The sequence below is a fragment of the Pomacea canaliculata genome, linkage group LG5, assembly GCF_003073045.1.
Source record: "Pomacea canaliculata isolate SZHN2017 linkage group LG5, ASM307304v1, whole genome shotgun sequence".
Lineage (NCBI taxonomy): Eukaryota > Metazoa > Mollusca > Gastropoda > Architaenioglossa > Ampullariidae > Pomacea > Pomacea canaliculata.
In genome coordinates, this window is record NC_037594.1 from 25362426 (window position 1) to 25373146 (window position 10721).

Here is a 10721-nt window from a genome sequence, read left to right on the forward strand (position 1 = left end):
GAGTTGACGGATTTTGCCGGACTTTGCCGACTTTTCCCAAATAAGGACACTCGGAACCGGAAGTTCGATTCCGCGAGGACACCTTGAGAAACACCTTGTAGTCCACTGCTTTCAGCTACAGTAGCCGAAATGGTGCATTTTTTCTTTAAAATTTAGTTTATGGATTTATTTCTACAACACACATTTGTTATGTTTATGAAGCAGTCTACTGGAAGTTTTAGATGCGCTCGTAGGAAGAATAAACATTGCCAAGCAATGGCAATATTTACTGAAAACTGCTACGTCCAGGGAGATTCGGTCGTTGTACCCACGTCCATGGTTGTACCCGAGTCAATAACACTGTCCTGAGCAGTGGTTGTAATATGATTTCTTGCTTAATAAAGTATCTTCTTCTTTTTCTTATTGTTTTTCATCAATATCCTCTGTTTTCGATGAGTGGTTGGTAGTGCTACTGTTAGCTTAATGGCCTTTAAGAAGTTCATCCTTCGCTCCAGGTCTTTTTAAGTTTGTGTTTGGAGGTGTCCAAAACCCTCGGTTATTTATGGGGTTTTTATTCAGGTGTAAAGTGGCTCCCGTATTATATGCCTCCCAAGCAGTCGTATTTCTGGCGAGTTGACCGATCGAGCTGTGTATGACCAATAATTTATATTCAGGGTGCATATTGGTTATTGTTAGATTTATTAAAAAAAACATTTGAAGAATAAGAGAATTAGATTTCCAGTAAGACTCTACCGAATTTTTCTGCCAAAATGCTGTATACTTAGTACTGTTTATTTTTTACTTTGATTCTGTAAGTCTGCAAGCAACTAGTATCTAGAAGCTTCTTGTCAGGCTGAAGTGTTTATCATACAGTAGGTAAGCTAGTTGTTCTGTTAGATATTTAAACTGAATTTTTTTTCTCAATAAATTACATTTTGGGGAATAGAGATAAGAAAGTGAATCATTAGAGCTAATTTGCATAAGCTTATTGCCTTTATTATGTATTTTTATCTGAGCTTTTGTAGCTTCAGTTCTTAATAATCTTCTTGCAGGCAGGAAGACAAGTCTTTAGGATGGTTCTGACAATTCTGAAGTCCAACATGCAGTATGTGGCTGCTGTTGGCACAGCTGGGCTTTATGTGGCTGTTATTTATCCACATCAGTGGGGTCTGAAGCGATACATGCAGGTTCTGCAAATGTACGAAAATGGGGAGCCTTTAAGTGTGGATGCAGATTGTAAAAGGATTGGGCAAGAGGTTGGAACCAGAATTTTTGCTCTAGATTTATGCATATTTTTCCTCAAATATGTTTTATTATGGCATGCTTAAAAGTGTATTCACATGCTTTTCTACAACATCTTTACATTAAACAAATAAATTTTTTACATTTAGTGATTCCAAAATGCATGACATTTGTATGTTGCTGAACTTTTAAATGACACAACCTAGTGCACCAGCTAAGTGTTTATCAGCTGTCCTGTGTTTAGATCTCATCTTGGGCATGCTATTCTTTCTCTGCAAATAATATGGCACCCATTTTCAGGGCCAGATACTTGACTAGTTCCCTTCCACCTGCTTCTGAATAGGAGATTGCATTTATGTTATAGGTCATAAACCCTTAGAAATGTTTCTTATCTAAGGTATAAACACTTTATGTGTAATAAACTTAGAAAGGATAGATGTGTATTTAGAACTGACAATATTCAGATATGTTTGCAGTCACCATCAGCTTCCATCTTCTTATCTATTGTTTCTTTCTGTCATCTTATCATTCTCCCTTTATGTTTCCAGCCTCTGTGTCCACATAACCCATTATTACAATACAACTTTATTAATCCAATAGGGCAAGTTGCTAAGTATTTGTGTTTCATAATAGCCACTGGGATTTTTGGGCAGTGGCCTTTGTGACATTGATAGCATCATAAATTTCCATGACTTTTTGTTGACATTTTTAACCAGTCCCTGTATATTGTGAAACACAAAAACTTGTAAAAAGAGCAGAATGCTATAAATATCAAGTTCATTGGCAGTTTGCTCTGTTGCTCTTTACCACAGATCTTGGACAAAGTCAGATGGGATCCAGTCAGTGAAGCCAACGTGGAGTTTTTTAGTGCCTATGGCCAAGATATAGTTCATCGGGGATCCACTTTTACTAAGCCTGGGGGAATCATTGGAATCCCTATAAACTTCATGTATCGGTCAGTTGATGACATTGACAAAGAGAAAATAACAATTAACAATAAGCCTATAGACTGGAACACTCCAGCTGGGCGTAGCCTTCAAGAATCACTGGTCCTGAGTGAAAAAGCACGAAAGTTTGCTATTGCTCGAGAACTTTTCTACTTGCATACTCACCATGTACATTTGCGAGGATTATTTGTTGGGGGAAGTGCATTTATTGCATACTGGCTTGGGTTTGCAGTAAACAGACTAAATCGATTGCCCCAAAGAACAACTTTGCCTGCTCGTATTATTCTATATGGATTCTTTACAGGCATAGGAGCTATAGTATATTGCCTTGCATCAGATACTTATTCATGGTACAGAGACCGCAAGGTGGACAGGCAGGCAGGCAAGCTAGGCAAAGAATACACTGAAGGAGGAGCAGAGTTCTACACCAAACTTTTAGAACGAAACATTGCTCTGAGAACCTTAATGGGTCCAGATGGGCCTAGACGCTACACAGCTTATGGAAATGATGTTCATTATTGGAGAAGTCCTTCTGTTCCTTTAACATCTCGTAGAGATATGCTAGTGGAGTTGGGAAAACAACAAAATTGCTCCAGTAGCACAACACCTGCTGCTGAGCCTGCATAAACATATGGCTGTCACAAAATTGTGTCTTGTATCCAAGATGTTTGCTGATTAAAGTATTAAAAACAAATTTCTTAAGGAGTTGGAGAAGTAAAGGCAGCAGGTGTTGTCGTCTTGACACGAAAAAAAAGAGAGAGAAAGGAAAAACAATGTCCACAGAATAAATCTAGTCTTGCTTCACAACAACCTAAAGGTTACAGGACTACTCAATAAAGATTATCAGTTGAAAAATAAGATTATATAAGCATAAGACAAACTGAAGTAAAAATTAACAGCGCTTATCATGTTGGGAAAAAAGTTGATTCTTCTGATAAAAAATATTTTTTGTTAATAAAGCAATGTTTGATCATGTTGTCACTGTGATGTATCCACGCAGCAAATAGAGTAAATTTTATCGGATATTTTTCAAACATTAATGTTCTAAAAATTAAGACACTGATAAATCTATTAACACTGAAGGTCGTTAAAAAGTTCTAAGCCTCACCCAGAAGGAGTTGCAGAAACGAGACAGTTTTTTACAACTTTTCTTTATAGTCCCTTTTGACATCAATGCACTTGGTCCAACGATGTTCAAGCATTGCAGTCCCATCATGGAAGAAGGGGGCATCCTGGAGTATCAAAAATTCCTCCACTGCACGTGACCTCATCCTTGTTTCAAAAAATAGCGACCTCATTGGTGGGATTTGAGTTTAGGAAACAGGTAGAAGTGAGATGGAATAAGTCTTGTGAGTAAGGGGCTGTTTCAACTACTGCAACCTGAGGAGAGTGAACGGGTGCATTATCCTGGAGCAAGAGCACATCTGCCTTCAGCTTCCCTCTGCATTTCAACTTGACTAATTCTGATGCATAGTGCTATCCATTAATAGTTCTTCCCTTTTGCATGATTACGCCTACAGAAGCCATCACCTTGCCAACCTTTGCTGCCTGCTTCAGTTTTTTTGGAGGTGGAGAACCAGTTTCCACTGTTTGCTTTGAATCTTTGATTCAGGTTCGAAGTGATGAACCCATGTTTCATTTTGAGTTACTAATCTGTGGTAGAAATTCTCAGGGGCAGCCTTAAAGTGAGTCAGAAGTGTTCTGGAAATGTCAGCATGGCTCTGGCGTTAGCATTCTTGAGACCCTTCTTGCAGACAGCTTGCTCATCCCCAGGATTTCAATTAAAACAGTGTGGACTGAACCAGAACTAAAGCCTATGGACTTAGCTGTCTGCTGGACAGTAAGACCTCTGTCATCCAAAACCATTTGGTGAATGGCATTAACGATTATCAGTGGTTGAAATTTTTGGACGACCTGACCCTGTCACGCTTGAATTCAGCATCCACTTCTTAACAGTTGCATAGGAAGAGGAGTCCTCAGCAAGTGTCTATACCATGTCATGGATTTTCTTGGGTGTGATACCTTTGTTTTGCATACTTTATGACTGCTGGGGCCCCTGTTTTGTCCATTTTGAGATTTGTCGCACTACCCTTCACCTTCGTATGGGCCTCACCCACACAAAACAGAAATCTATATTAATTTTTCTAGTTTTATAAGAAGTGATTGTGTGTTACCACTACAAAAAAGTTTCAGCTATGGTTTTGGGTGGGGCTTAAAACTTTCTAAACGACCCTTGTATGTTGGTCAGCTTCCATTCGGAGAGTGGATATATCCTACTAGACAAACAGCACTAGTCTCTTTGATACATATGTCACGGTCATAGGTCATTTCACCCCACAGCAAAAGTCAATTCGTTCCAGCTAGGTCGAGTTAGCTCTCGCCATAAACCCGATGCCTCAGAATGCGGCGTGTGGTTATATCCTGAGCGCGCTTGAGGGACCTGCCAGACGCGAGCTCTGATGTTCCCTCATGACATGATAGATACGCCGGAAAAGATCTTGGATGTCCTGATGAAGGCATACAGCGAGCGGAAAGATGTTGTCGATGTCATTGCCAGTTTTTATAACCGCTGACAGCGGCGTGAGGAGGCGGTCATCGAATATGCCGCGATGCTCCGGAATTTACTGGCGAAAACGAACAGCCTGCAGAGCGACGCCGTGTCCAATACCCACCTGGCGACCCGCTTTGTCAAAGGGCTTAAAAATTACCATATTCGATGTGACATCTGGCTGACTATGAGTCTTCTTTTGTCGTTATCCTTAAGACGGAACGACTTGTAGAGACAGAGATGTGTAATGACAGGGAAGATGAGATAGATCGTGTGACTACACGAGTCAGACAGCTGGAGATGGAGGCGGCCTCCCAGCTTCACAATAAAAAAAACCCAAAGTGATTTCCCCCTTCGAGGCTGATTGTCAGCACAAACAGAAATATCTGCGACGACAGCAGACAAGACAACGGGAGGGCCAGAAATCCAGATATCCCCATGACAGCGATGGTGGAGGGGGCAGAAGGCGAGGTTTCTGCGGGTAATTTAACGTGGCAAAGGGATTGGGGTTCACCACACCTGATCATGGCGGTCAAGACGTCCACTAGTCAGTTATCCACAGAGCAGGCTTTCGAAGCCTAGGCAAAGGTGAAGTGGTATAATTTGAATCCAGACCGTCATACAAAGGCGTTGAAGCAACATTCGTCTGTGGTGTCGGAAGAGTGGAATGCCGGGGTAGTGATCGCCGGCCGATTTCAAGGAAAAAGTTTCAAAACAATCAGGTGTTGCAACTGCGGGGACTTTGCCAACCACACCGCAACCACGTGTCTGCACGGGCCGATGCCCAAACTGCATCACCAATGCTATCACCATCGTGAACATCACAGACTGCCCTCACCGAGACCAGATGGCGCTACCGTCGCGCCGACCACACCACGGCAACCACAACGACGGCAGTGTCAAGCAGGACTTCAACGGGATATATTCCATGGGCGAAGCAGCTGGAGTACCTGTAATATCACACACCGGCCATTTGGGGATTACAGTGCTGTGTACACAGGCCTTTTGTTTGGGGCCCTGCACTCACCCTCGATAGGAACGACATCATAGCAGCGAAGCCGTCTTCTCAATTAGAGGACATTCAACTGCCGGAGGCACCGAACTGTCAGGACAACGACAGTGACAGAAACGCCGTTTTGGTATGCTACTCTCCCACCCAAGCCAGAACTATTGTGATACCAAAAGTGACAGTGCCTGTGGTGCCAGAAGTGACAGTGCTTGTGGTGCCAGAAGTGACAGTGCCTGTAGTACCTCAGCCGCGCAGATCGCAGCGGGTTGCAGTTAGGCATGAAACTCACACGTGTAGAAAACTGTTTTGTGTGACACTATGCATTGACAATGTAGATAACACGTACATATGTTGTAAGTATTGATTAGTTTGTTTATTTTGTTCATTTTCTTTTCGTTTTCCCACTGCTGTGACTACGAAATGCCATTGACGGGAATGACACACGGGACAGATTGACGGAATGCCTGCCCTTATATATATCATCGTGCCCCAGCAGCAGAGAGAACGATAATCAGTCGGCCAGATTCAGCGGTTAGGCGAAGTTCAGATATTTTGTTTAAAGGCAAATCTGCTGGGTGAATAATACCAGCTGCTGGTGTGACCAGGCGCGTTGCTTAAAACCTTGATGGCATGCACATCTCGGCAGCAACAGCTCTTCTTTTGAGGTTTAAAATATTGGAGGTCCCCGGTGGCAAGCATAATTAGCTGAGCTTGTATATCGGCCCTAGTCTTGCTAGCTAAAGCTTATCGGTGAGGACGCTGTTAGAAAAAGGGTCGGCGGGGATGTAAGGGGCCGATAGGCCGGCGCTTGTTGTTAGTTTTTGCAAGGGCCGGCGGATGATTGTTATTGGTGGGACCTGCTGAGCCATCGCGAAAGATGATACTCGGCAGTGATTGGCTTGGGTTAAAGATGCTAATGCCCGGCCGTATAGGAGCATCGCGAGAGAGAATACACGGCAGTGATTGGCTCGGGTTAAAGCTGCTAACTGCCCCGGCAGTATAGGAGCATCGCGGAAAGTTAGCCTTCCGAGATGAGCCGAAACCAGCGAAGACGTCGGCGCATCAGAGATGGAGCGCAGACATGTGACAGAGAAGAGACAGTCTGATTTTTAGAGCCTATGGCGATGCAACACCGCTTTGGCCATTGTACAAGCCCGTGTATTAAAGGGTCGCACACCTGCTCACTGTCCCTGCCTTTATTTGTGTGTTGGAAGTACGTTGTCGCCACACCACAACCCCCACCACTCGGCTACAAAGCCACAATGTTACATCAAACAAAATTGAGTCACACTGGTAAATTACTTAAAACCGCAGTTTTGTGTTTTTTTTAAACTATTTCAAAGGAATATTAAATTAGTCCATTGGCATCGACGAGCCTTTGTCCTAGATTGTTTTGAAGCTTCAGACAGCGGATGGAATTTCAACAGTGGATGAATCATATTCAGTGTCTCACGAGCTGTTGTCATGAAAAGGAAAAAAAAAATATTTATACTCAATCACATAATTACTAAATTTTTCAAAAATTAAATAATATGCAGAAAAGTTGATTAAAAAAACTTTTTCTATTAGGAAGTAATGCACACTTTTTAAAAAATCATCTACAGTGGAACGCTTAACGAACACATTCCGTTCTGGAAAGTTATTCGTTATCCCAAATATTTTTTCCCTGTAAGAAATAAAGGAAATAGATTTAATTGGTTCCCAGCCCCTGTTGACTCGCTAATATTTGAAAGTTACAGCCTATATATAGGTTTTTTTTTTAAATGAGAACACTTTCATTTACACTGGACTACCTTTCCACCGAAAAAGTGTCATTTACGGTGACAATGCAATATTAAATTTTTAAATTTAATTGTGTATGAGACTTAAATGCCAAATCAAGAGTGACGGGTAACAGTAAACTATAGGTTATCTCCCCTAATTCGGCCTTTGAGAATAAATTAAAGTCACTAAAAGTAAAATGAAAAAAAAACCCGATAACTAATGAAAACATTCAATATTTCCTTCTCTTGGATGATAAAATTTATAAAACAACAACAACAAACAAAACAAAAGACGCAACATTAGAAACGTAAAATAACCCTGGTATGCAGAACCGTGTGTGTGCCTCACGCTGTCCGAGTGCTGGTCAGCTTAGAAAATACACAGGCGCAAAGTATTGTTTCTCTCAACGTTTTTATTCGTCCCGTACTTTCCGAATAGTGTTCTCCTCAATGTCATGAATTTGAAAGCGTGTGTAAATAGTGCACTGTACCACTTACCATCCATTGATCAACTGGAAGCTAGTCTTCGTAAAACTCTCAACGATTATGCCCCAGTGTCTTGATTTCTAATAAGGTTGAATCCTAACAAATCAAGACCTCTCCTGAAACGATAAAATGGACCAACGACTATCGGACTATATTTACCCATCACCACCAATGTTGGTGAGGTCAGCTTTCCCTTTGCGTCGTCTGAATGGAATATGGACTTCATTGTCACTGATGACACCATCCTTGACAAACAAGCTGTATATAAGCCCTGCATACATTCTTCACAAACTTCAGAAAGTACAGAATTCTGCTACACGTTTGATGCTCACAGCAGCAACAACAACAACAACAACAACAACAAATAGTACAACCATGTCACTTCTTCATTCTGCACTGTCCGTTCGTGCTCACATTCAATACAAGCTGTCTGTGCTCTGCTTTAATTTCTTTAAGGGGCTTGTCTTGCCTATTTCTCTGAACCGCAATGTCTCCCCTGCATTCTAGTCCGCTCTTGGTCTGACCAGCGCATGCCGTTTACTCCTGTCACAGAAACAATAAGATCAAGTCAACAGCTTGTTAGCTCTCGTGCAGAAAACCAGTGAAGCTCCCTTCCTTTTATACCTCGCCCCCCCCCCCCCAATTACCCACCATTGAGTCTATTAAACGTGCATTAAACACCATTTTTTTTCGTGAGCACTACTTTTAAACACAACCCACTATATTAACCCATTCTCTGTCTCTCCTCCTATCCACTCTTCTTATATCTTTTGATAAGTCTGCTACTCTGCCGTGCCTGATATCCCTGTTGATTACTGTTGAGCTTTTTCTTTTTTCTTCATCCTCATCGTTGCCCATCTTTCTGTTCGTTCAGTACTACAAATTAACCTAATTTTTGTTCATGCTCCTACATGTGCGTGGTTCATGGCTACATAAATTACACTTAATTAGTAATAATTAATAGTTATAATTCCACTATTTATACCTCAGAAACCGCACAACCTTGAATTTCTCAAAAATCGGTTGTTGTTGTTTTGTTGTTTTGTTTTGTTGTTGTTGTTGTTTTTTTTTGGGGGGGAGGCTTTTAGCGCAACATGCCTTTGCATTCGGTTGGGTCTCAAACGCGTTGGTCAAGTTCTAGGAATGCTACACTAACGCAAGATGTCACATACAGAAAGTGCTGTGACATATCTAACGGGCACGCTACATTAGCGCTAGACATGGATAAGTTACATAAGAATGTCTTTTCAACAGTTCCCGCACTTTTGTGGCTAGAAAGAAAGTGGGAACACGTGCGATCCAATCCGCACGGCGCTCAATACAACTGCGATTTGTTGAATGGCAGCTGACTTGAGCTTCGCGTGATTTGTGTTCACTAAATTCTAGCATCATTTTGGAGGATTTGTTAGCCCTGCCCGTGAGCGGCGGCTTTCTAACTCGATCCCTTAATACTGCACATTTCGCTTGTAAGCGTCGACACTTTTAGTCACTATATTGTCTGGTAAATTCGATAGCGTCAGTATACCTGCAATAGTGGAGTGAAGCTAAATAAGATAGTCTTTGAAAAAAATATTTCGAACATAAAACCTATACCAACTAAATTTTTATTCATCAGACTGCTTAGGATTAAACAAATAAACCACTTCAGACATTTTTATTTAAAAATTACAAATATTAACATTTTCTCCATGGATTTCAGGATCTGTGCTGCACAAAAATGTATCTAAAGGAATATGTAAATGGAATGGACAGTCTAGCTTTTACACTGTGTTTTATTTTGGTAAAATCAAATCTGCTGTTATTTTAAAGGATTGTCTGCCATCAAACTTACTATGTACACATTTGCATTGTGTGTGTGTGTGAATAGTTTTACAGGAGAACACAAGCGTCATCGGCGAGATGCAGACTGCAAATAATATACATTGACTGATCATGTCCTCTTGCTACTTGTCTCAAGAGGTCATGCATGTTCAGGTTTGTATAATTTTGTCTCCTGCATCAATTCAATTTGCAATTGCAACTGCGATTTACAATAAGTATAGAAAGCGATGGACAGCGTACACACATGCGCTTATATATGTGTGTCAACAAAGTATATATATATGCACATTGATGTTAGATTGTTTGAGCTGTTGATTTTTAATTATTCTCGTCTCGGTGCCCTTTTCTTTGAATCTGTCAGATGTGAGGCACAAATTAGAGGCTTGCTCCAGGAAAATTTTTAGCAGTCTTCTCTACTCGTGCGATCGTTTACAACAAACGGATGTATTGTGCACCATTCGGCAATAAAGTACAATAATGTACTCTTTAAAAATATTCTCAATTAAATGCGTTCTTAATCCCAAATTAAATAACTAAGCGAGTCTTGTAATTGCCGTGAAATAGCGTTTTGTGTTGGAAATATAATGCTTTGTAATATTTTTCTATTCACTATTGTATTTGTATCAGTGCCTTGCATTGTTTCACGGGGTCAGTGCACTGTACACGACTCCGATCCTAACCTTAACAGTCAAGAATCTAGATCAAGTCAAGAATATTACCGCCAGCTTCGCATACACAGACTCCATTGTTGACGACGCTTTCGTCTGCATAGATATTAGGGAGAAAGTAAATGAGTTTACATTCTTATACGAGAAGAGTATGCAAGTATGCATGGACGTATTAAAAGTTTAAATTCTCGGCTCTTCTTGCGAGGGGCTTGGATCACGTTTTGTTTATCGACAATGGAACTCTTCAGTTTGTGAGGT

General features: G+C 41.1%; 1 protein-coding gene across 1 annotated transcript; it reads left to right on the forward strand.

The window, feature by feature from the left end:
- Positions 1-56: 56 nt before the first annotated feature.
- On the forward strand, positions 57-6904 carry LOC112564850 (transmembrane protein 177-like). The gene is made up of 3 exons (XM_025239922.1): positions 57-132; positions 1032-1235; positions 2034-6904. The coding sequence occupies exons 1-3, from the start codon at positions 130-132 to the stop codon at positions 2793-2795; spliced, it is 969 nt and encodes a 322-aa protein (XP_025095707.1). The 5' UTR covers positions 57-129; the 3' UTR covers positions 2796-6904.
- The last annotated feature ends 3817 nt before the right edge of the window (positions 6905-10721 follow it).